This window comes from Haliotis rufescens, unplaced genomic scaffold (genome assembly GCF_023055435.1).
Source record: "Haliotis rufescens isolate VD_foot unplaced genomic scaffold, xgHalRufe1.0.p SCAF_10, whole genome shotgun sequence".
NCBI lineage: Eukaryota > Metazoa > Mollusca > Gastropoda > Lepetellida > Haliotidae > Haliotis > Haliotis rufescens.
Genome location: NW_025963780.1, coordinates 16,299,490 through 16,324,635, shown reverse-complemented (window position 1 = coordinate 16,324,635; position 25,146 = coordinate 16,299,490). Strand labels below are relative to the sequence as shown.

Below are 25,146 nucleotides of genomic sequence, written 5' to 3'. Positions count from 1 at the left end.
CAGTATTTCTTCTGCTGGAACATATTTCACAAGAACGTATGTTGCTTCATAGATTGTCCCTTGTAATAGAGTCAAACATTTTCTCCGAGGAACATTCAATATTTGAGATGCAGTCCATCTGATCCTCATCTTTGATGTCAGTTTTTCACGCCTCCCTGTTAATACCAGAGTATAGTTGTAGGGCTTGTTTGATTGTCAGTATTTGACATCAGTGCCCATAGTCTTGTGACAAGCTTGGCAGCTGACTTTCACGTTTAGAAAGCATCTATAAAAAAATTCTGCTAGTCAGTGTCACCATTGATGTCAATAAATTTACAGTGCTAAATGTTTGTTGGTCCCCTGAAAGTTGGTAGTGGTCTAAAGTACTTTGGAAAATTATGTCAGTGGGAAAAAGTGAGGTTTGATATTTACCTTGTAAAAAGCGCATCTTTGAAACTAGAGGAGCCTTAATTAGCCAGATGCAACAGTATTGACATCTTGACGTCTTGAAGGGAACAGTTTTGGCATCTCGACATCTTGAAGATGGACAGTAGTGACACCTTGAAGGGAACAGTAGTGATATCTTGAAGGGTAGAGAGGGGATGTAACTGTGATGTTGTGAGGGGAACAGTATTGATATGATGTAAAAGGTTTGAAGTGAGGGGAACAGTATTGATATGATGTAAAAGGTTGGTGATGTTGTGAGGGGAACAGTATTGACACAATGTAAAAGGTGTTAAAATGATGTTATTTGCAGGTATGGAGGCGTCCTGGGCTGAGGTATACTTCCATGTCAATCGGAGTCCCAGCAAGGGCACATGCTCCGTGCGACCACTGACCGGAATCGAAATGGACACCCAGTTCACTGTCTTCTGTCTGGAATGGAAAGATGAGGTTAGTCAAACATTTCGATTCTTATTTGTTGCCATATCTAAAAATACATTACATCAAACACACTTCAGTTAATGTTATGGAAAGACACATTACTATAGAAACTGTTGAAACTGACTGGAACGAAAAAGGAACGAAAAAGGAACTAAAGAAATCTTTAATTCAGAATTTTTGTTGTTGTAAACCTGGATTAAATCTCTGTGTCATCTTATGAATCTGCCATGTTATTTGCTAGTCTGGTTGTGTTTGTCTCGTACCACTGTTGCCATAGTAATGATGTGACCCTGGTATCTCCCATCCAAATCCTTCCTATTCACCCTCAGCAGCCATCTTGACCGACCAATCCCTTACCCCATTGCCTCTCATGAACTGCTGGGATCTTATGAATCCTCTTTGCATCTCATGCATGTTTGCCCAGTGGGGATGTCAAGGCAGAATTGGCCCTCAAACCTGTCAAATGAGCCGAAAACACTAGGGTTAGGAAATCCAGACTCTGTGACTTTGCTGATTGTGTGTCATCACTATCATTATGCTTCTCAGTCACTGACGTGCTAGGTCCGGACTTGATTATTTACAGGCTTACATGATACAGTTGAAACTCAATTATTTACAGGCTTACATGATATAGTTGAAACTCAATTATTTACAGGCTTACATGATACAGTTGAAACTCAATTATTTACAGGCTTACATGATACAGTTGAAACTCAATTATTTACACGCTTACATGATATAGTTGAAACTCAATTATTTACAGGTTTACATAAACAGTTGAAACTCAATTATTTACAGGCTTACATGATATAGTTGAAACTCAATAATTTACAGGATTACCTGATATAGTTGAAACTCAATTATTTACAGGTTTACATGATACAGTTGAAACTCGATTATTTACAGGATTACATGATATAGTTGAAACTCAATTATTTACAGGCTTACATGATACAGTTGAAACTCAATTATTTACAGGCTTACATGAAATAGTTGAAACTCAATAATTTACAGGCTTACATGATATAGTTGAAACTCAATTATTTACAGGATTACCTATTAGTAAACTAGTGTTGACTCATCAAACAACAACCAAAGATGTGAGAGGTGGTTTAGCTAGTCAGGACTGACCCCATCATCTTCTATTCCAGCACCTGCCGCTGATCTACGAAGTCGGCTACAGCATGGGAAAGGGACAGAGGACGTCCATCATCTACCGAGGGGCGAGTCACGAGATCAACTTCTATCTGCCAGCAGGACACCCATCCGATAACTACACAGGTATGTCCATTCACTGCTTCTGGTCTGAAGTAATTACTTACATCCCAGGATGTCATGACATGAGTCACTTCACACCAGCTCAGGCAGCAGGATGGGCTCCGGCAGTCAGTGGGAGACTCATTTAGATGCCATTAATCATATCCATTTGAAAAAATTACTTTTTTATGTCATGCTTATTTCATGATTGCATGCAAGGCCATGGAATGTATGCTGCCTTTCTGGGAATGATGACTTTGTTTTCTAGTCTTCTCATATTGAAGACTGCCTCTGTGGTCTAGTCGACTGAAGAGTGGAAGGTCAGGGCTTCAGTCCCCTGGGCCATGTCATACCAAGAGACAATAACAGATGGTACTTGTTGTTACGCCGTATGATGCTTGTCATTAAGGGAATAAAACAAGGACTGGTCGGTTCAGAGGCAGTATGCTGTGTCTGAGTGGGGTATCAGTGTTAAACTAAGGCATGGTATCTGAGTGTCTGAGTGGATAATACTGGCGCAAGTGCCGACATGTACAAGCAGCCACACACATGTGCATGCATGTCTGTAGGAAAGGCCAAGAATCTATCACGCTATAACCCAATAACGCTATGTTAAACCCTGTTCACCTTTACATATTCAGCCTCACTCTCGAAAACTGTTGCCCGTGCATCAGAAGCAACCTATTTAAATCATGTTATTTCTTTATCAAAGCATTAAATTACATTTCTGACTCTGACTTGTTGGCAATGTTTTAAAGTTTGAAGACCATAGGTCACACATTCACATCAAAATTTAAAGAAGAAAAATGTCTGTTTTTATAAGTGAAAGTCAGGACAGATGTAGAGAGTATTGATTAGGCAATCAGTCCTCTGCACTGTCTTCATCAAATTATTACATACAGACTGTTATGATTAATTTCCCCATCACCAAATGTGATTATGTGTTTTCATGTTAGGTGGGGTTGAGATGAAATTATCTTTGATATATGTATCGTGTTGCAAATTGTATTGAAAGACTGATGTGAACATTGGTCTTCTATTGTCAAGTAAATTGCTGTACTATTAGTTGCCATAGTTTCGTTCAGGGTTTACTGAGATGAAACACGGGGAATGAAGTTTCTGCAACATGTATGTGTACCTTCAAGGTAAATTGAGGGCCCATGTGGCCTAGTCGTCAAACAAGCTGCAATTCTCTGTGCAGAGTAGCATCCCCGAGTGATGCCAGAAATCTTTGTTTGATGGTTCAGATTGGGGCTTGGTGGTCCGTCCTAGTGGTCCTAGTGGAGAAGATGTAACCTGTTTTACTGTGATCTTACCTCTCATATAACACAAACTAACTGAAGTACTGGGGACAACAGCATTTACAACAGTACAAATTTGTACTGACCAAGTTTATTATCACTATATTGATTTCTCCACATTCACAAACTGTGTTGATTTCTCCACATTCACAAACTGTGTTGATTTCTCCACATTCACAAACTGTGTTGATTTCTCCACATTCACAAACTATGTTGATTTCTCCACATTCACAAACTGTGTTGATTTCTCCACATTCACAAACTGTGTTGATTTCTCCACATTCACAAACTATGTTGATTTCTCCACATTCACAAACTGTGTTGATTTCTCCACATTCACAAACTATGTTGATTTCTCCACATTCACAAACTATGTTGATTTCTCCATATTCACAAACTGTGTTGATTTCTCCACATTCACAAACTGTGTTGATTTCTCCACATTCACAAACTGTGTTGATTTCTCCACATTCACAAACTGTGTTGATTTCTCCACATTCACAAACTGTGTTGATTTCTCCACATTCACAAACTATGTTGATTTCTCCACATTCACAAACTGTGTTGATTTCTCCACATTCACAAACTATGTTGATTTCTCCACATTCACAAATTAAAATAATTTCTTCATATTCAATGACTATATTGATTCCTCCACATTTACTATATTCCTCTACATTCACTAAATATATTGATTCTCTTACATTTATTATTTGTAAAAATAGTTGATTTCTTCGTAAATACTAAATTATATTGATTCCTCCACATTCACTAATTATAGATATATATATATTCCTCCGCATTCACTAAACATATCACTTCGCTGAAGGGGTACTGTGTAATTTTTTTCTGCGCATAATATTTGAAAAAATATTCAAAAATACGGAATCTGCTAGAAGGGTGTGTGCATTATTACACATAACTGTCAAACATTCTTCGGAGGAACAGATTGTACAATTTAACTTTCAGCTACATGCATTGGCTAGTTTGTTCTCAACACATTGTCACTGAAAAGACCTTTACACCAAAGTGTTGCTGTTTAGAAATGTCCCCAGTTGTGGATATGGTACTGTGAACAGGAAAATGAGACCTAAAAAGCACATGGACATTTTCTAATAAAACTGAAACTAACAGTGACAGTGTTTGAGTGCTTTCGTAGATTTTAGTGTTTGATAATAGCTGTTTACACTGATGGTTAGGTTGTCTTGATGGCTGACATATTGTATTCTTGAGGGGTGGTCATTATAGAAAACAGGCAGTAAGATTGAGAGCCATCACTCTGTAGTTTCATGTAGTCCATAAACCAATGGAAACTGGTTCTGAAGTCTTATTCAGTCAGTCAGTGTTGAACACACTCATGGTTTCTTTATTCGTCTTCCCTTTTTTTATAGAATTAATGTTTTGCCAAACAGCTTCACCTATCGTCTCTACATTATTAATCACAATGCAGTATAAAATGCCTAGTTTGACCAAGAACAAAGCTATTTTGGGTTACTTCTTGGCTGTCAGCTTTTTAAATATGCAGAAAGTTTGTATTATAACCATTGCATTATTTTCTTTGTTTCATGTCAAACATTTATGATGAAACCTAGACCATTCTTACGCTCACGTTAGACTTTTTGAGTGGTTTTGCACTCTCCCATCAGGACCACAGTGTATGATGCATGCTACACGGGGATGGCAGCAGCCATGAACCCTGATTTCCACTGAGTGTTCAGAGAGCGATGGAGACTGATTTCATCAATAATTAACCATTCATTGATCAAGCAGAATTTACACAGGTCACTGAAGTATGTGTGCTCTTGTCTTGATATGGGTGTGGATATCATTCTTCAAAAACAAACAGTAATTAATTAGTAAAACAAATTGGTTTTGGTTCAACTATTGGCACTGCAGTGGTTTTACTTGAAGGTCTCCGCTGACTTTGAAGTGGAATAGATGTGGAATCACATTCTTTGGTCATTAGGGTTTTGTAGGTCTGTAATTTTGCTAGTACAGCAAAATGTTAAACTGTGTTTGTAAAACCCTTTTAGAATACAGGCAAGAAATAGAGTATGATATGACTGTTGTTCTGTCAATAATAAATGAAATGAAATAAATACCTTACTTTAATAATAAATAAATGAGTTCAAAATTTATCACTAAATTCAAGAAATTTTGCACAACAGTTCAATGAATACATTTTCATTTGAGATTTTAACTGGCTGTTTTAGTACCATGCACAGTATGTGATCAATGACAGTTATAGAGTGTGTGAATGATTTTGGATAATGCAGTAATAAACACTACCACAGCTTTGCTATTAACAGCCTGGACCAATGAAACCAGTTGTGAATGGTGTAAGCATCGATCCATGTCTCAGGAGGACGATATTATTGTCAAACGGGACTGGGGACCTGTTCATCCCTGAGACTCCATTTGGGCAAGGGGAACACAGGTTGCCCAGTCATCTCAGGTGCTGCGATTCGCTGTGCAGAGTTGCGTCCCTTGGGCACGCCAGAAACCTATGATCGTGGGTTCGAATCCTGATTTGCCCTAAATATGTTTCTAGGTTTGTCAGCACCATACCTGTGCTCGTGGGTTTTCACCAAAGTGGTAAACGTCTGAGACCTGCATCACTTTGGGCTTTCCTCCCACATTAAGCTGACACGCCACGATATAACTGGAATACTGTTAAAAGCGGCTTTAAACACAACTCACTCACTCCCTCACTCCCATTGGGGCAGTGTTTATAGTGTTTGAAAGATGACAGATCAAGTTTTGAAAGCAAAAGGATAATGGTACCGGATGAAATTTGTTTTAACATTGTTGATATTGACTTGAGGAGTTGCCTCTCTTAGTTATGCCATGATCTGATGATGTTGGGTTTGAATCCCTAATTCTCTCCAATTATGACACATTGTGTTTCTAGGTTTGTCAGCACCATACCTGTGCTCGTGGGTTTTCACCAAAGTGGTAAACGTCTGAGACCTGCATCACTTTGGGCTTTCCTCCCACATTAAGCTGACACGCCACGATATAACTGGAATACTGTTAAAAGTGGCTTTAAACACAACTCACTCACTCCCTCACTCCCATTGGGGCAGTGTTTATAGTGTTTGAAAGATGACAGATCAAGTTTTGAAAGCAAAAGGATAATGGTACCGGATGAAATTTGTTTTAACATTGTTGATATTGACTTGAGGAGTTGCCTCTCTTAGTTATGCCATGATCTGATGATGTTGGGTTTGAATCCCTAATTCTCTCCAATTATGACACATTGTTACTTGGTACCTTACCCTGCTCATGGGTTTTATCAATGTTATTAATTTCCATCTCCATACTTCCATGTACATTAAGTTGCCACACCCATGACAAGAGGAATACTGTTCAAAGCAGGGCTAAACCCAACCCCCTCACTCAAATTTAATTATGAAACTGCTGGTTTTTATCCCAATTAATGCTATAGCTAGTCAAGTCATTATCATGAGCACTTCAAAGTTTGGATGCTTTCAACAGGATGGCCTCCACCGAACGACATTGACTTCAAAGATGATATCCCATCTCCTGAGACAAATACGAACATTATGTACCCGGGTTATATCACTGTACCATGTTCAACCAATGTTAACTTGGATCTTCATCGAGGTATATTGAATAGACATTTTCTAGTTGAGTCAAGTATGGCCTCTGTGAGGTTCGTCGAGGCATGGAGAGGGAACAATTGATTAGTTTTACATCATGCTCAGTGATTAGACTGCCCTTTTATCACTGAATTGATGCCTTCGGACCCAGTTTGTCTGGCGCCTCGTACACCAGGTAATCATTTGGCTGTTACATCTTAAAACATGTATGACCTTCCGACACTAGGTTGAGGGAGAGCGGCAACGTGTGAGAAAATGGTCGTGGGATTTGAACATTAATGGCATTTGTGGTGTGGGTGCAAAGAATATTTCTGGTCCAATAGCTGGAGATTGGAGGTCTGCTCCATTCAGGCTCAGCTTCAGTTTAAATGGCTGATTTTGTTGCATTATAGGATGACTTCACAGCTGGAGTGTCATGACACTCGCAACTGACATCCTAGTCTACAGAATAAACTTCAGTGATCGGTGCATCTTTTTTACTCTAACATGAGTGAATGGTGGTAAAGTCAGCAGTCACTAGGAGAGCACCTCTTGAAAAGGTCTTGAACTTTATGGTCCCCCCTGAAAAGCCTTTACTATTAGTGTCAACCTTAAAAAGCCTTGAAAATAAACAAAATAGCCTGAAAAGCCTTGAATTTCTGCAAAGTGACGTATACATGTTTCTTGTAAATAAAAGTTTAGAATGTAGAATTCATGACAGACATAATTATTTTATTTCTTGGTTGTAACAATAAATCTTGTTGAAAATTGTTTGATGTTCATACTGCATTTTAGGTCTTACAACTAATATATAGTATGCTGGATTTAAAAAATATGTGTACGGGCGGTACAAGAGTCACATTGTTACTATGGCAACAGGAGCAGGAGATGAACACAACCAGGGGAAGAAACAACTTGGCAGATTTATCTTATTTGTAGAATAATCTTTGGGGACAACAAAAATAATAAGAGGCAGCAGACATGATGGCTTCAGAGGGTGAATGGGATTTAAGTGGGTTACCTGGCTGATTGTCATATTACAACAAATGGACATTGATCACCAGTGGTTGACCATTACTATTGTGTACTCTGTCATGAAGATAGTGTGGCAGGGTGCAGTCTGCCCACAGATGGCGTTGGTCATGAGGACAAGGCATCCAACTTTTGATGATCCCGGGCTTGAATCCCAAGCATTGAAATTACTCATGGCTGCTACATAGTGCAAAAACCCCATGAATTCACTCAATAATTTGTTGAGATAACATAGCTTGCAGCGGATTCAAAGTACTTAGATGGAAGGTGATAAACATTTACTGGGCTACTTTGGAGATATGCATACTGGAGTTTACAGATCCAGTATTTGTAATCCTTATTCACAACCAATCCTGACAGCCACAGTTTCTTAATAAGAAAACATTGTAGGGTTTGGTGATCATCAACAAAATCTTGGCAAAACGTTAGATTAAACATTGGGCTGAATAATGTGCAGGGTTCCAAAATGTCATGAGGGAGTATGTGTATTGTAATGAGATGAGTTTACCATAAAAAAAGAGCTTCTTTCAAGCAATGTCCCAGTTAGGATTTGGTCAGAAAGATATTTTTTACCACAAGGGAATCACTGTCAAGGTTTGCAAGCATTTCCTCTTACATAACATATGTTGCATGTTTGGAGTATAACACTTATGGGTTATTATTTTCAAAATTAGCATCTTTCATAGATGATTTCTTTCTGGTTTGTTCTACAGCGAGAGTTAGACTGATGCCTTTTAAAACAGCCTAACGACATCATAGAGCGTCAACCAGTTTAGCAGGGGATTACACTCTCATGTTGGAATTGACTCAAACTCAGTACTGACTCCGAATCCACCAGCCTCCATCGAGAAATCTGCATATTTGAGATAGCATGTGAATATCACGACTACATCACTTTAAACATAGACTCGTTGATATCTCTTTAATGCCGTGTTTGGTGTACCCGCCAGGCGACCGGCGTGCATTATTCACGAGGCTCCGTTTTATTTCAGGCGTATCTCCATCTAAAATAGACTCCTCATGTTTTGGGTCGCCATCATTTTCGGATGGTTTGATCGAACATACATAAGATTGCTGTAAGGAAATTGCCGTCGTCGGGGATCAATGTTGCAAGGTACATTGACACTTGTGGGGTAACTTCAAAGTCTTCTTCCCACACTCCGTCTGAACCTCGCGGATTGTTGCTTGTATGGCTGCCGAATCCTGCATGATAGGTTTATAGAGGAATTTCTCGTAAACTTATTAATATTCCATCTTAGATGTTATTTGGAACAAATTAATACACTCGATGAGCCGCTCATCCTTATCAGGGTGCGTCTGAATGTTTTTCAAACACTCGTCATCGTGTGAACGACATTGATTTCTTTGTGAGTCTCCATCACTGGAACAGAGAGGCACTTTACCATTTGTGCATATCCCAGTTGCTGTCTTTCACTGCAGGGAATACCACCTCTTGATGGAAAACAAATATGTTGTCAACTAAAATAGAATTATTAGTACAAACACATCGAGTGATAATTTATTAGTATGAGGGAACTATTTAAATTGCTAAAGAAAAGGGAGAAACGTGTTTAGATTTGTATGTATGACACGGAACAATGTGAGCTTATAAAAGTGAAGCATTGTTCCTAAATGCAATCTCATCTCTGATTTCTATTTCCTTATAATAATTGCCTTGTTGGGAGGAAATAGGTTTGTAATGGCTGGTTGAACAATGAGTGTTTTCAGTTTATGACCAAGCAATTACAGGCAGATAGCGTCTAGCTGAAGTTGTACATAACAGGTATGTTTCTAACAATCAACACTGGTTATCGTAATTGTTTAATTAGTTTATTTGTGTAGTTGCAGTGTGTAATCAAGTTGTGTGTTATGACTACGGCAGCTTGGGAGGGAGGCTGGAAGATAAAAATAGTCATTTCGCTGTACTATAGTTGTCCACACTCTCACACATGCTCACACAAATTAGGACAAATATATACGGAAAAGTCTTTGTCAAAACATTTGGGTGTTGACTTATGCTGCTTGTGTGGTGTTGGAAGACCACAGGGTCAGATAATTAACAGATAACTGTGTTTGCTGTGTCATGGATCTCAGAAACTGACACATGAGAAATCAACAGTTAGTCCATCCTTTCTGACAGAATAACCAAAATGTCAAGGTCTTAGCTTCAAGTTAAATACTGTTAATGATATTTCAACATTTAGTGGAAAATAAATCTTTCTTTTAAAAATAAAAAAATGTTTATAGGAGTTTGGAAAGCTGCAAAGCTATGTCAAGTACTGGTATAGATTCTGCTACAAACAGATTGCTTTCTTTGTTTGGTTTCCAAGGAAACCATCCAAAATTGATGAGTTTGCAGGTTGATGAAGATTTGAAAAAATGTTATGTGTCCACAGCAGGTAGCTAGAGGTTTAGGAAGGATATATATATTCTAAGTAAAACAAATTCCTTCATCTTAATTTTGATTGCTTGTCTGTGTTTGATTAGCTACATGCATACAATTTTGTGAAGCCCATTTCTGGTGTCCCCCATCGTCATATTGCTGGATTTTTGCTAAAATTGATGTAAAAACATAGTTACTGACTCATCTTGATATATTATCACACATTAATGCATGTGATAAGAATTGTTGATTTGTTATCAATTCACCTATCACCTTGTTGTGTATTTCATGTACTTTTATCAGCAATGTGTAAAACTTTATTTTCATATTTTTTCAAGTCAAGTATAATAATAGCGAGAGTATTTACTTACCTACAGACAGGGCTTGAAGTGGTAGTTTTGGAATGCAAGCCAGATAATCTACTTGCAAATAACATCTTTTGTCGTGAGTTATGTAAGTGTAATGCCCTTGATTATTGATTGAACACCATGGCTGCACTGGCAATTCGTAACGGATCGATCTGCCATCCAGTTGGGTAATTTTATGCTTTGGGCAATTTCCCCCTCTCCCTGTGTTCTCAATGTACAGTAATAAGATATCCCATCACAAAAAGAACGGTCACAACACTTGACAGAGACTTAGAAATCATAAATATTCATTATGAAATTGACCCAAGTACTTTTTCTTTAAAAAGTCTGAGATGCCTGGCAGACCTCCACTGTCCATTACATTAACATCAGTGTAAGAGAAATATTCTTTTATACCCCAGTTATTCGACGATCCACATTTATGTCAGAAACGATTTCAATTCCAAGGAGACTCTTAGATATGGAGTTGCTCAGTGTGTTGAGTATGGTGAGATTTTATCCGAGTCCTATTTGATACGTGTGCACATGTTAGTTGTTCACAGACCCTGTTGCACAACCGCCGCCATGCCTGGAGGAATATTGAGTGAGCTCTTCTCATTTTGTCAGATCATTGATCACCCATAGCTTTGGTATTGAACGACATTTATTTCCAAAATTGACTGTTTAATTAAGCAAAATGAAATATTGTATTATGTGTTCCTGCACCAAATTGCACTTTGGGTACAAAGACTTATTTTGTGGGAATGTATTCTACTGATGAAGGAAAGTATTACGGTACATAGGAATGTTTACTTTCATTTCCAACTGACCTGGACTAGAGATGGCAGACTTGGAAACTATTGGGAGCATTGTTGATCTACAAGTTGAATACACTGTCTGCAATTCAGTCACACTACAAGACAACTTTGAATTGTTCAATTGATTTTACTAACATTTTAATCAATATTGCTATAGGAGTAACTTATTTAAAGAAATGGCAAGGAAGTTATCAGGTTTGCGTTCACTCTGGGGGATGGTGGGATATGGTTCTGCATTTTTTTGGACTTCGGAAAATTAAAGGTATTACTTTCAGTGTAAGTGAGTGAAGGTAGGGATGTCATGATACAGGCGTCACACGGTATGATACATATCTTGATACAGAAGCCACGATACGATATGTATCTCGATACTGCATATACAACATTTTGTGCGGAAAACCCAGTCATTAGACTGAGAATCGTGTCCATAGACTTGCTTATAAAGGTAAAGAAGAACAGCTGACAAATGACTAATATCCATCGCCATGACACTGAGTCAAGTCAACTATTCTGTATGAGAAAATAGCTAGAAACAAACAAGTTTACATACTTTATTATGACAGGCGGCAAGGAAAAGCTGGTCAGCCTTGTTATCGGGACAATTTCGTATCCAAAAGACAACCAAAAACATTTATGAGGAATTTGAAAATAGTTTGTACCGGTACTTGCTAGTCTGTACTATTGATATCAATTGGAGATCAAATGAACATCGATATAATGGGTTAAATGTGAATCAATGCCAAATTAAGTGTATCGGGTATCGTACCATGCAAAGTGTTCTGCTGCAACAATGTACCGGTGAATCATGACATCACTGAAGGAAAAATATTGTTTTACACCATATTTAGCAATATTGCAACAATTTTACAGCAGGGACCACCAGATACATGCTTCGCGCATTGTACCCATGTTGAGAATTGAACCCGGGAATTTTACCACTAGGGCACCCTACAGCCCCCTTTCAGTTTAAAATCGTGTAAATTTCTCCTGAATCATTTAGATGGTTGGAGAGTTTAAGAGGTTGAAATGCTCTCTTAGTGCTGCTTTTGAATTAAAAAACATTTAAATTTGCATGAAAAGATGGCAGAACAATTAGAAAATAGTATCAACATCTATTAGTAAAATGTCAGTTAGCAAAGGTATGATTTAATGTGAGAAGGATGTGGGTTGGATTTGCAGTTATAGATGTCCTGAATTGAATGCTTTTGTTATGAAGAGAATTTACGGAACACCGCTTAAAATAAAGTTGGAAATATTGAATGACAGCAGATTTTCTGCAGTGTTTGGTATTACAAAGAAGTAGGTAGGTAGGCTACAAGTTGAAGTATATTTGTGTGCACACTAGTCACATGGGATCCATTTCAGATTTGTTTGAGTATGTTTCAGTTTCATTTCCCTTAATGAAAATATTTTTACAAAATCTCTTTTAAGGATTAAATATAAATATAGGATTCACTTTTAACATCCTATTCTAAACTATTTGCATAACTAGTCAGTGTGACCCCTGAAGGATATCCTGCAATTGTTGTTGGTTTCAGGATAACTTGAGAATGCACATTGTTGAAATAAGTGTATTAATGTCATTTTACCTTATTTTGATTTCTAAATGCCATTCAAAGACTTGATACGACAATGATTACACAACATTAATTCTCTTCCATCATTTTAATAGTTCAAAAAATAGTTTGTTTCACTGAATGGTGATGAATGGCGTGGAATATATTCTGTAGTGCTGCCCAGATAGAGGAGGTCAAATATTAGAGGAGGGTCTATGCAACTGTAGATGTCAGTTGAATGTATTGATGGTAATAAAGTTCCATTATGAATGGACCCGTGAAGATCCGGGGTAGAATAGCTCTTCAGCAACCCATGCTTGCCATAAAAGGCAACTAACGGGATCCGGTGGTCAGGCTCGCTGACTTGGTTGATGCATGTCATCGATCCCAATTGTGTGGATCGATGCTCATGGTGTCAATCACTGGATTGTCTGGTCCAGACTCGATTATTTACAGACCGTCATCATATAGCCGGAATATTGCTGAGTGCAGAGAAAGAAAGAAAGAGAATCTGTGAAGCAAGGTCAAATTGTCCGAGATACTGTGCTAGTTATCAGACAGTAAATTAATTCCTCATTTACAACTAGTTGCAGATTGGATGTGTCAAATATGAATGCAACCTTCTTGTAATTGTGATGTCACTGCATTGTAACTTTTGTTGCATAATGTCCTAGATCTATATGACGTCATCAGTGGAATAAATTCTTATCCATTTGCTCTCAAATTAGAACTCTGATGTGAAGAAATTTTGAAGTTTTCTTATGGACGAATGTTTTTATCCACATGTGGTCAAATTATAATTTTAAAAATGATTCTTACCAATGATACTTTTGTGCCAAACTATTAACGGGGGGATTTATAGCCATTTATGACCTATCATTTACATAGTCAGTTATAGCCCTATGTGACCTATCATTGGCGGGGTGAGTTACAGCCCTATATGACCTTTGGTTAACAGGGTGAGTTATAGCCCTTTATGACCTATTTTAGAAAAATTACAATACTCTTAATCTTAAATCAGACATCTGTGTCAATATAAGACCCATTAGCTATCTTCAGACCATGTAATTGTGTAACTGTGTGTTCCTTTGAAGAAGGATTTACAGGGCAGATGATATCTTGCCTTGTGTGAATTGCTAAACACACTGTGACTATAGGTGTCAGTGAAAACTGTATGATCTGGTGTGTGGAGTCCCAGTTATTCAGTGAGATTCAAATCTTATGGGATCGAATCTCAGTCACATAATATCAAGTATGATGTTCCAAATGAGCTCTGTCAAAGTCAGCAAGTCTAAACCCACTAGACCTTTGCCAATGAATTATTAACACCCTAATTTAAACTAAGGCACTGCTGATTTGTAATTAATTCTTTCACTAACATAATTGGCCTAAACTTTGCATGCAGTCATATATTTATCATCTCAGTAAAGACTGGAGGCACAGTTTCTGTCACTGCAATAGTTGTGTTGCTGCAAACGCGTTTGTTACAAGATGAGAGTCACAACCCAGAACAGGGTCACCCTATTGGCAAATATTGTGCACAAAACATAATATGAAACAATTTTGTGGCAAGTCAATGATGTGGAGAAAAAAAAGTGATTAATATGTTATAGATCTATGATCTGAGTACATGATGTGGCAATGTTTCGACCAGCATGAAACACAGCAATTACAGCCATGGTGTGGGAGAGTCTTATCCCACCATCTGCTGAGGCCCGTTTACCCAGCTCTCCAATGAGATTCAAATCTTGGGGTCGAGTCTCAATCAATAGGGAATGAAATTGACTGACTGAAGTAAGTAAACACGGTAGCTGAGCCATGTTTTTTCAGCGTTCGTGAGCCAAGCCTGCCTATGGCCAGTGGCCTGCATTGGTCCGGCTGGCCGAATCTGCCTATGTGGAGAATGTTCACCGAACGTTGTTGAATATGGATTTTTCTTCAGCAAATATTGACCTTAACCATTTCGTCCAATTGCAGTACTCCTCTCTGTTTCGATCCGGGATAACTTTGGAGCCAGGACCTCTTACTGCTTTAGTCCGGTCGTTGTCCGTCCGAAGGATTCAAGGATCGGAGATAGAGTCGATTCCCAACAGTGAGTAGCTATTGTACAGGCAGTGTTTAAGCGTGTGCTTGCTGTTGAAAGAGAGGAGTGAGGCAGTGGATAGCGGCACTCTCTCACAGGTGAATTATTCAGGCTTATTACTAGCTGTTGTGCACCACAATGGTACGCGGATCGCCCGTATCACTCAAGCTTATTGACAGTGCTTGCTCTCTTTCACTCGCTATTGTAGAGAATCTGTTCGGAGGTCCTGCGTAGGAGCCCCCTCAAAGGAGGATTTCATAGTATTGATAGATTCCCATTTCCCAAGGCTTAAGTACTCTATAATCCAGCTTTACTACTGGTACGTATAATGTGCAGGTCATTAATTTGTGTCATTCATTCAGTTTGTAATCTGTTCAACTGTATATGTCAGTAGCCGGCCTTTGAGATGGGTTAAACATTGGGTTGTTACAAAATGTATGTGGATAGGCTATTAGGTTTTAGAGAACCATCGGATTTCAATATACAGATGTGATGTAAACTTTGAACTTGCTAAGATCTTGTCACTCCATGTGAGTTTGGACTGTTCTCCTCATAGGACAGTCCTTCTTCAGATGAGGATGACTATATATATATACCGACTTTTCCATGTCATGATCTAATAGATGTACTATTAAAATAGGAAGATGTATGCTGCATTAACTATCCTTGTCAGAAGGCAAGCATCCATCCAGGTCTCTCATTTTACACATGATACATATTTCAAGAGATAACATTAGAATGGAGATATTGATTCCAAATAACATTTGGCTCAGAAATACATAAATGTTCCAATATTATGAGAATATCTTAATTATATTACAATTAGATAGAGAAAGTGGCGAGTGAACTCATATTGAGTATTGGACGCAGTTCTCAGCTGGGAGGAGGTATGTGATAGTGGTACATTGTACTTAATTGTGTATCAATGAAATGGTAAGTAATTGCTAATAGGATCTAGTAGACAGGGCTATAAATAATTGATGGTGGTGGGCCCAAACATGGTTCCCACCGTGTTGGGTATGTGCTGTAGTTACCTTGGGACCCTCCCAATCAATATTGTTAGGCCAATTGGGTTTAACAGGAAGAGAAATTATTCATTGTTGGAATATAACCCAGAAACCACCAGCCACACCGGAGTCGTTTTGTGCCCGGTCAGCATTTCAACAAAATTACTGCCACAACTGCAGTATATTGAAGTAATGGCTCCTCAGTGTTTTCGGGCAAATGGAAAGTGTTATTTCTGGCAAAAAGTGACGAGGAATAATTTGGTAAATGATGGAGGTGTTGCTGATATGATGAAGGTGGGTGGATAAACTGAGCTGGCAGGTGGTGGGTCATTAGTAAGTCATATATACCAGCCCATTGTGCAATATTGCTGTTGAATATTCAGGCAGAGACCTCCTAGCCTCTTTGGTTCTACTTCCAAGAAAAGTCTTTGTTGTATCCCTGCTTGATATCATTTATGCTTCTGAAAGTAGTTAACAGTGAAATGATTTACAATTGTTTATTGTGCAATGTTCGTCTGTTTGGTAGTGGTTGTTATTCATTTAATGGTTTGAGTTAATGAACTGTATAGGTTCCTATGAGTGCTCATTCTCAGTGGTAATTGTTGGAAACAAGAATCTTGTATAATATGATCTTACCACTAAGTATTTCACTTTTTCCAGATAAATGTATACTCCTTTGTTTGTGGTGACTTTTCCATGCTGGTATTTCATGTAGAATGTTAAATGTTGTTTAAGAAATAGTCTAATATCAAAAATAACTTTCTTTCCAATATTTTTCATCTTTACTCATCTTAAAGTCAGATTTCAACAGTCCAGAAGCAAAGTTCTTCCTCAGAATTTATGTTTTTTTAGTTGAAAATTCTACTCTCTGATAGATTTTGTCTGCAGTGATGTGCATAAGACTAGCAATGAAATAATTTGTTTTGTAATATTCTGTCCATGACATGAGTTGCACGTCTTTTCAGGTCCTGTTGGACAATGTTCCTTAGTCTCCAGGAAGATAGTTGAGTTCTTCATGGACAACACAGTCTATTGATGAAGCCAGTTGATTCAATTACCTTGATCAAAAGATACCCTGACATTCTGTGAATGACAAAGTGAATGTACTCTAGATATTCTGAAAGAACCTTTCAGAGAAATGTGAGTGATTATTAGTACTTTGACCTTGAATATGGATTGTGATAGATTTGTAGAATTCTTGGAAAGGATTTCCCGCTTTGTGTCCAGAATGTCTGTTCTTAGAAGAAGATAGAAAAATCCTTATGGTTTAAAACAAGTGTCAGTGATGGGATTAACTTAACTTCAGATGGATATTCTTGTAAAACGTACTGCGTAAGAAGAGAACATCATGACATTTAGTGTGATGCATTATGAAACTCAGAAGTACTGTTGCTGTTGTTTCATGGTGGCAAATCACAAGTACTGCAGTTCATGTGTGAAATATACTACTCAAACAATGTAAAATTTTGAAATCAAGCCTGTAGTAATTTTTTTTGAAAACATGTTTATTTTTCACAAACTCATATTGATATACAGTAACTGAAATGGATCATCATGTTTGACTCTACCCTTTCTACAGTTTCCTATGCTTCTGCATGAGGTGGTAGGCCTCAGTACTTCTGAAGGAACATAGGATCAGTGTGCTTGTTCCAGCTGCTCACCAGGAATCAGTGGGATCATAGACATTTATCAAGATGAGATCTGCCAAATGTAGTAATTCCAAAAGATATAGGGAAGTTCGGGATGTATCCAAATAAAGAAGGGGTGCTTAACTTTTAACCACGTGTATCTATGAAACCTCTAATGTCAGCATGGGAATTTCAAGAATGAGGCAGATAGCGCCTCCTACAATATCATATCTTTGTTGGAGGAAGTAAAAACTAGCTCCACTGCAGGCCTCAGAATCAAGGACAATTTATCCAGATACTTATTTTCCCTCAGTGAGCCTAATAGGTGCATTCTGCCCATAACTTAACTAACAGAGACTTATTAGATGTAATATGGTAAGATAATGGCCACATCAATACCTGAAAACATGTTGTTTCCTTTATGAGAAGTCCAACTACATGTTGGCCACATTTCCCAAGCTTTAGTCCCAATAATTGTCTCATAAGGTTTTCTGTCAAGCCTAAATGATTTTATGACACGGTCATAAAATGCCAGTCCCTGGTCGTAAATTTCATTATGAAACTGACATTGTTTGATGACGAAGGAATGCTTGTGATTTATTGTCCTGGTGGAGAGAAGTGTCTGTTCCTTGGCTTGGAACAATTTACAGACTGGCGAGGCACTGGTTCGTAAATGATGATTTTGTTGAAGGTACTTGAGATTCATTATAAAGCGTATGCACTGTTTATTGGTATTATCTTGTTGATATCCATAAGCTTCAGCCTTGGTATTTATGTGTTCATTGGTATGTCTTTGTTAGTACGGCAGTATGCAATGGTAATTGGTTTGTACTGATCATTGCTTAATGCTACAACAGTGTTTATTTCATGGTACTTTCACCGAGGATTCCACAATGGTGGTGAATGTTTTCTTGTACAATGGTGGTGAATGTTTTCTTGTACAGTGATGGTGAATGTTTTCTTGTACAGTGATGGTGAATGTTTTCTTGTACAATGGTGGTGAATGTTTTCTTGTACAATGGTGGTGAATGTTTTCTTGTACAATGGTGGTGAATGTTTTCTTGTACAGTGATGGTGAATGTTTACTTGTCACAACCTTAGTTTTGAAGAGGAAGACATAAATCTGTTTGTATGACATCTTCATTGTTTGTCGTGATGTTTCAGGGCTGCTTTTTGTCCCTGAACCAGTCAGAGGAAGGGACAAGAAGTAGTGCTGAAACGTCTTGGTATTCATACAAGTTGCATGTCTTCATGTTCTATCAACTTCTATATCCCATCAAAGATTTAATAAAAGTTTTACATGAAAGCCTTAGTGCAACAACTCCCATAAGTCTAGTTGTATTAGGGGCAAGGAGTGGTTGCAGCAACTCCCATAAGTCTAGTTGTATTAGGGGCGTGGAGTGGTTGCAGCAACTCTCATAAGTCTCGTTGTAATGGGGGCAAGGAGTGGCAACGTGGTTGCAGCAACTCTCATAAGTCTCGTTGTAATGGGAGCATGGAGCCGCAACGTGGTTGCAGCAACTCTCATAAGTCTCGTTGTAATGGGGGCGAGGAGTGGCAACGTGGTTGCAGCAACTCCCATAAGTCTCGTTGTAATGGGAGCATGGAGCGGCAACGTGGTTGCAGCAACTCTCATAAGTCTCGTTGTAATGGGAGCATGGAGCGGCAACGTGGTTGCAGCAACTCTCATAAGTCTCGTTGTAATGGGAGCATGGAGTGGCAACGTGGTTGCAGCAACTCCCATAAGTCTCGTTGTAATGGGGGCAAGGAGTGGCAACGTGGTTGCAGCAACTCTCATAAGTCTCGTTGTAATGGGGGCATGGAGCGGCAACGTGGTTGCAGCAACTCTCATAAGTCTCGTTGTAATGGGAGCATGCAGCAACTCTCATAAGTCTCGTTGTAATGGGAGCATGGAGCGGCAACGTGGTTGCAGCAACTCTCATAAGTCTCGTTGTAATGGGAGCATGGAGTGGCAACGTGGTTGCAGCAACTCCCATAAGTCTCGTTGTAATGGGGGCAAGGAGTGGCAACGTGGTTGCAGCAACTCTCATAAGTCTCGTTGTAATGGGGGCATGGAGCGGCAACGTGGTTGCAGCAACTCTCATAAGTCTCGTTGTAATGGGGGCAAGGAGTGGCAACGTGGTTGCAGCAACTCTCATAAGTCTCGTTGTAATGGGGGCATGGAGCGGCAACGTGGTTGCAGCAACTCTCATAAGTCTCGTTGTAATGGGGGCAAGTATACTGTTGCAGTATTCACTTGTTGCACCAATGAATGCAATTGTGAAACTGTTTCTTGTGTCCTGCACAATGTCATTGCTGGAATATTGCTGAAATATTGCTGAAAGAGGAATAAAACTAGACTCACTCACTCACTTATTGTATATATTTATATATTGACACTATTGGATCGTCATAGCAAAGGGAACAGGATGTTCAAGAGATGGGACATTGAAGGGCATATTCTACTATTGTAATGAGTGGGGAGTTGAGTGCACCAGCTTGCAAGGATGAGCAGAAACATTCATTGAAACTTCTCAGTACAAATGAACATGCTTCATTAGGATGGTTGATTTGTCGTCAGTGCTATAAGTTGTTGCATTGCCACTGTAATGAGATAATCTGGAAAGGCTGCGGTGACCTTCGCATCACTAGCTCCATGCCAGGCTGTCATGATTGAATTGATTTTTTAAATATTTATTCATCACAAGAATTGAGTCATGACTGACATATGAGAGTTTTTTAGATTATATTTTTTTATGCCAACTCTTTTCCCTTTTGATTTATTAATAGGCTCCTCTGATTGATACAGGCCGAGGCATTATGTCCAAGGAGACTCTTAGTTTTTGAGGAGTTTAATGTTTCCAACAATAACATTTCAATCAATTTCTTCATTGTAACTTTCCCTGTATGATGTGTCAAACCTTTTAGAAGAAACACAAGGATATTACTTTGCTGTATCAGCTTCAAGAAAGTTCAATGATTCGTTTTGACAAATAAGCCATTTATTGAACTGAAGAGTGACTGTGAGAGCTTCACTGGCACTTGAAATGGGTCTGTTCTTGAACTGGTTAAAGTCTCACGGAACTGATTTAGCTCTGAGCATTAGCACTGACTACCTTTGATCTCACCCAGGAGATGTACAATGGGGAGACCAGCTTCTGGCACAGCTCTCAGCCATCATAGCCTATAGCTCTTCCCTGCAGTCTACATGGCATCTTTTTGTGCTGATTATCAAAATCAATTGATTGAACCTCCTCTTTCTCTGAAGACTGTAGAGAGATTTTTGTAGATCCCACAACTTGTATATGTCAGACATGAAGTCAATGTTGTTTTGCAGAATTATTGAGTTTGTTGTTATAGTAACACTCCTGTATCTTGAAATGTAACATTGTAGAGGATATTGTGCATTGAAATCAAATCCCATGATGCCATACATTGATATGCCAGAATTAAATATTTCATGATTGCGCTAATGCAGATATGAGACCTCAGTAGAAATTAAGAGCCTTCCTGTTACTCTTATCTCTATACAATTCTTGTCAATCGATGTATTTTATTAGAAATTGTGTATCGCAAAGTCATCATGTTTCCACATATCGGAAGACTCCCTATCTGTTTCTGTTAAATATCCAATTCCATTCCTCGTCTGAGTTGGAACCTGACCAGACCAAAGTCTTATTCACGGCTGCTAAATAACATTATCTGTCTGACTCATAGCCCAGGATGAAGTAAAACATTTGTTTATTTAATTAATACATGATTATGTTATGAATTTATGTGAGGTAGCAGACCGGAATACCCAGTAGTCTAATGCCATTGTTGGAATGTTGAAGCAATCAGTCTTGTGACAAATCAGAACCGTTATAATGATGTGGACTTACTAGAGACATATTTCACGATAATGTCATTTGTACCGGCCTCTATACATTTCATAATTAACTTGACGAAGAGAGCTATGTCAGTTATCAATAACAGTCAGATGATCTCAATTAAATCATCCTATTATTAATTCAACAGGAAAGCCGGTAGAGAATCCTGAAGTATTTATCAAGTTTAAAGTCCAATTCTTTCATGCCCACAGCCAAATCCTTAATTGTATCGAGCATTCATGTGGAATGTCTGCCTTGTTTTATCAGCTATTGTTGTATTATCAGCATCGTACATTTCTAATGAACAACTGTCACTCAAACCTGCTGAGCCATAGCTTCAGTCTGGATTTAATCTGGGACATTTTCTGATCGAGTGATCATTTAGTTTGTTCAAGGCACACATGTCCGTATTTATACCTCGATATGCTAAATTTGCTTTTTCATCAGTGCATTGTTGACCTTTTGGTTAGCACTGCGAAAACTGCCACCCTTTTATAGCAGTATTATCATGCTGTCTAAACACTGTTTGCTTAATAATTTCTTTCATGATGCAATCATCTTTGAAGATTTAAAAATCTTTTGAATTGAGCTATTGACATAAGCAGCAGTAACGCTGACACAAGTTCACATCTAAACAGACTGAATTCTGAGGTTTGTTTGCATAAGATAAGATAAATCTTAATTACAAAATCTTTAGAGATGATTCAAAGTGTCAGTTCATCAATTTTCAAGCAAATATGTACCATCATCTTACATGCAGTAGAAGAACTTTATGTATCAGATATCCTGAGTAGAATTTATAAGATTGGTTTAATCTCCTGAAGACACTTCTATAAAGAACAAATATGAAATCTTCCTTTTCCGCCTCAGGCTCTGTCAGGTGGTGTAAGAGTCTTTCAGTGAGGTGAAACATACCATGAAATCTCAAAAGGCTAAAATCATGTTGTACAGTAGTGACCAAAACGTTTTTAATGTTAATGGACATGACATGCTATCAAACAATGGTTGGTTCAATTGTATGTTGATATTAAAAAATATTGTGAAGTTAGTTGGTTGTCGCTTAGACATGCTTTGAATAACAATATTTACAAATGTGAAAAAGGAACTTGCCTGTGATTAAAAATATTTCTGAGGTTATTATCAAGCCTACTCGATATTTGAATGATCAGAAATCTCCAGAGAGAAAGCCACGCTTTGTGAAACATTGTCAAAAGCATGCCTGGGACCTAAATGGAGGTGCACACGACTGGCGTTGTTTGCTTAAGGGGAAACTGTGGAGAGGGCGACATGTTTGAAATACTTTCATGAAGTTGGTAACTTGACTGGTACAGGGCATTGCCATTTTGAGGAAGATTTATTCTGTTTGCTCAGCAACATTAAAGTGTCTCTCGACTACTGCAGCCCCGCTCCCCCTTAGAAAGAGTGAAATATTTCATTCACTAACAGCGTCATTGAAAACCACTGTTATCACAGGAAGAAGGACCCTTCTTTGAGGATTCTGTTCCTAACTAGCTGAGTGTTTCAAACTCCTGTATCAAGTCTGTCCCTGGCGATTAGCCTTATTTCTGTTCCATCTGTTCATCAGTTATGATCATGCTGCTTTTTGTAATGCAACAGTTATTTGTGATCTTGTTGAGGAAAATCTTCGCTTTACTGGATGTCAGACATTATGCTTGCACAAGATTAATGTCACATTGATTTGTCTTCACTGTCGGAATGTGTATCTGGATATAAAAGTTTTAAGAAAATGTTTTTAGCATACAACTGTAAGTTTTATTAAAACTGAAACCCTAAAGATTACATTTGCAGTCTTGTGTAAGTTATGAAATATGTACGTTGAAGAAACGTTTTGTTTAAAAAGTATACTTTGCATTAAGGACTAGATTAATAGTTTGGTGTTTTTCTTGTCCACAGAACAGATTAGTTTTTCATGAGACAAAACTGTGAAATCATTGTGATGGTAATTGCTATTGAGGGAATATTGCAGATTAGTATTTGCAGATACAACTGGCACACAAAGGCTATATATAACACACCACAAGGAAAGTCCCAGCAGAGCTTTATTCAAACATGGAACCACAATGAACAATCCCAACTAATATAATTTATGGGTGTGGTAAGAAATTCATACTCAACATTCTCTTGTGCAAGTGGTCGAGATGGGTTTATACATGTTTTGGGCCCTGCATGTTTTCTGTTGGGATAGGGAAATGAATATTGTCCTTGATATCATTATAAAGCAAAAGAGAAACTAGAACAGGGAGCCATTGTACTCCATTGTCCAGAGTGTGTGACCGCAGAATGCTGCATGCAGATTTCAACCCACCACGAATTTGAATCGTGAGTTCCCATGTCTCGGTGGTGCGTGATCTTTGTGTGATATTGGCAGTGGATGATCACCATGCGTTCGCAGCCTCATTGCAAGGTGGATTATTTGATCAGCTAAATAACAGAGAGTGGAATTTCTTGTAATATTTTGTCAGGGTTAAAAAGTGTTGGTTCAATGTTTTTCTGGTTTGTTTTTCAGAAATGTGCAGTGGGTGAATTGACTGGTAAAATGTTGAAAGGTGATTGAGATAAATTAAACCAAGGAATTTCAATTTTGAATTGAAGACCTCAGTATACGTAGAAGTTTATGTGATCTTGAAGGGCAATAATGGTGCAGTAATGTGTATTTGGAAGATAGTTTTTTGGCTATTAATCTGCTGCCCTTCCTGATTGAAGTTTCCATTTCTGGAAACTTGCACAGCCATCTTTGTTGACTGGTTGTTGAGTCCTTCCCTCAAATCCAGCAGTCACTGAGATAAAGGACAGCCATCTTTTTGGAGTCCGTCTCTCAGATCAAGCTGTGGCAGTCCTCTTTGTTAAGTCATTCTTTCAGATCCGGCAGCCATCTTTGTTAAATCGTTCTCTCAGATCCAGCAGCCATCTTTGTAGAATTGGTCTCTTAGATCCTGCTGCCATCTTTCTTGAGCTGGGTTGTTTTTTTCAGATCAGGCAGCCATCTTTGTTGATTCAGTTTCTTAGGTCTGACAGCCATCTCTGTTGAGGTGGTCTCTCAGATCTGACAGCCAACTTTGTTGAGTTGGTCGCTTAGACCCGACATTCATCTTTGTTGAGTCCCTCAGATCTTGCGACAGGGATGATGTAGCAAACACTGAAGTCCAACCAGCAAGCCAGGTCCCATACTGGGCAGTCAATTACAGGGTTCATTTCCTATGTCCACAAACAGCCAAGGTGCCTACTTTGACATTTAATTACCTTCACACCTAACAAAGGACTATGGTCAATGGGAGAGATTGGTGTTTGCCGACCACTTGCTCTGCCATATGTGTTATGTAAGGTCATATTGAACTCAGGTCTTCCCTATAGCAATGACAATGACCTAATGTTATGCAA

At 38.5% G+C, this 25,146-nt stretch overlaps 1 protein-coding gene across 6 annotated transcripts in view; it reads left to right on the top strand.

The window, feature by feature from the left end:
• LOC124127667 (polycystic kidney disease 1-related protein-like) overlaps nt 1-25,146 on the top strand; it is a 239,132-nt gene that overhangs the window by 164,381 nt on the left and 49,605 nt on the right. For all 6 annotated transcript variants that reach the window (XM_048387457.1, XM_048387453.1, XM_048387467.1 and 3 more), the window contains 3 exons: nt 737-873; nt 2,016-2,145; nt 15,138-15,252. In XM_048387457.1, coding sequence (XP_048243414.1) covers nt 737-873; nt 2,016-2,145; nt 15,138-15,252 — 382 coding nt within the window. The remainder of the gene's footprint in view (nt 1-736; nt 874-2,015; nt 2,146-15,137; nt 15,253-25,146) is intronic.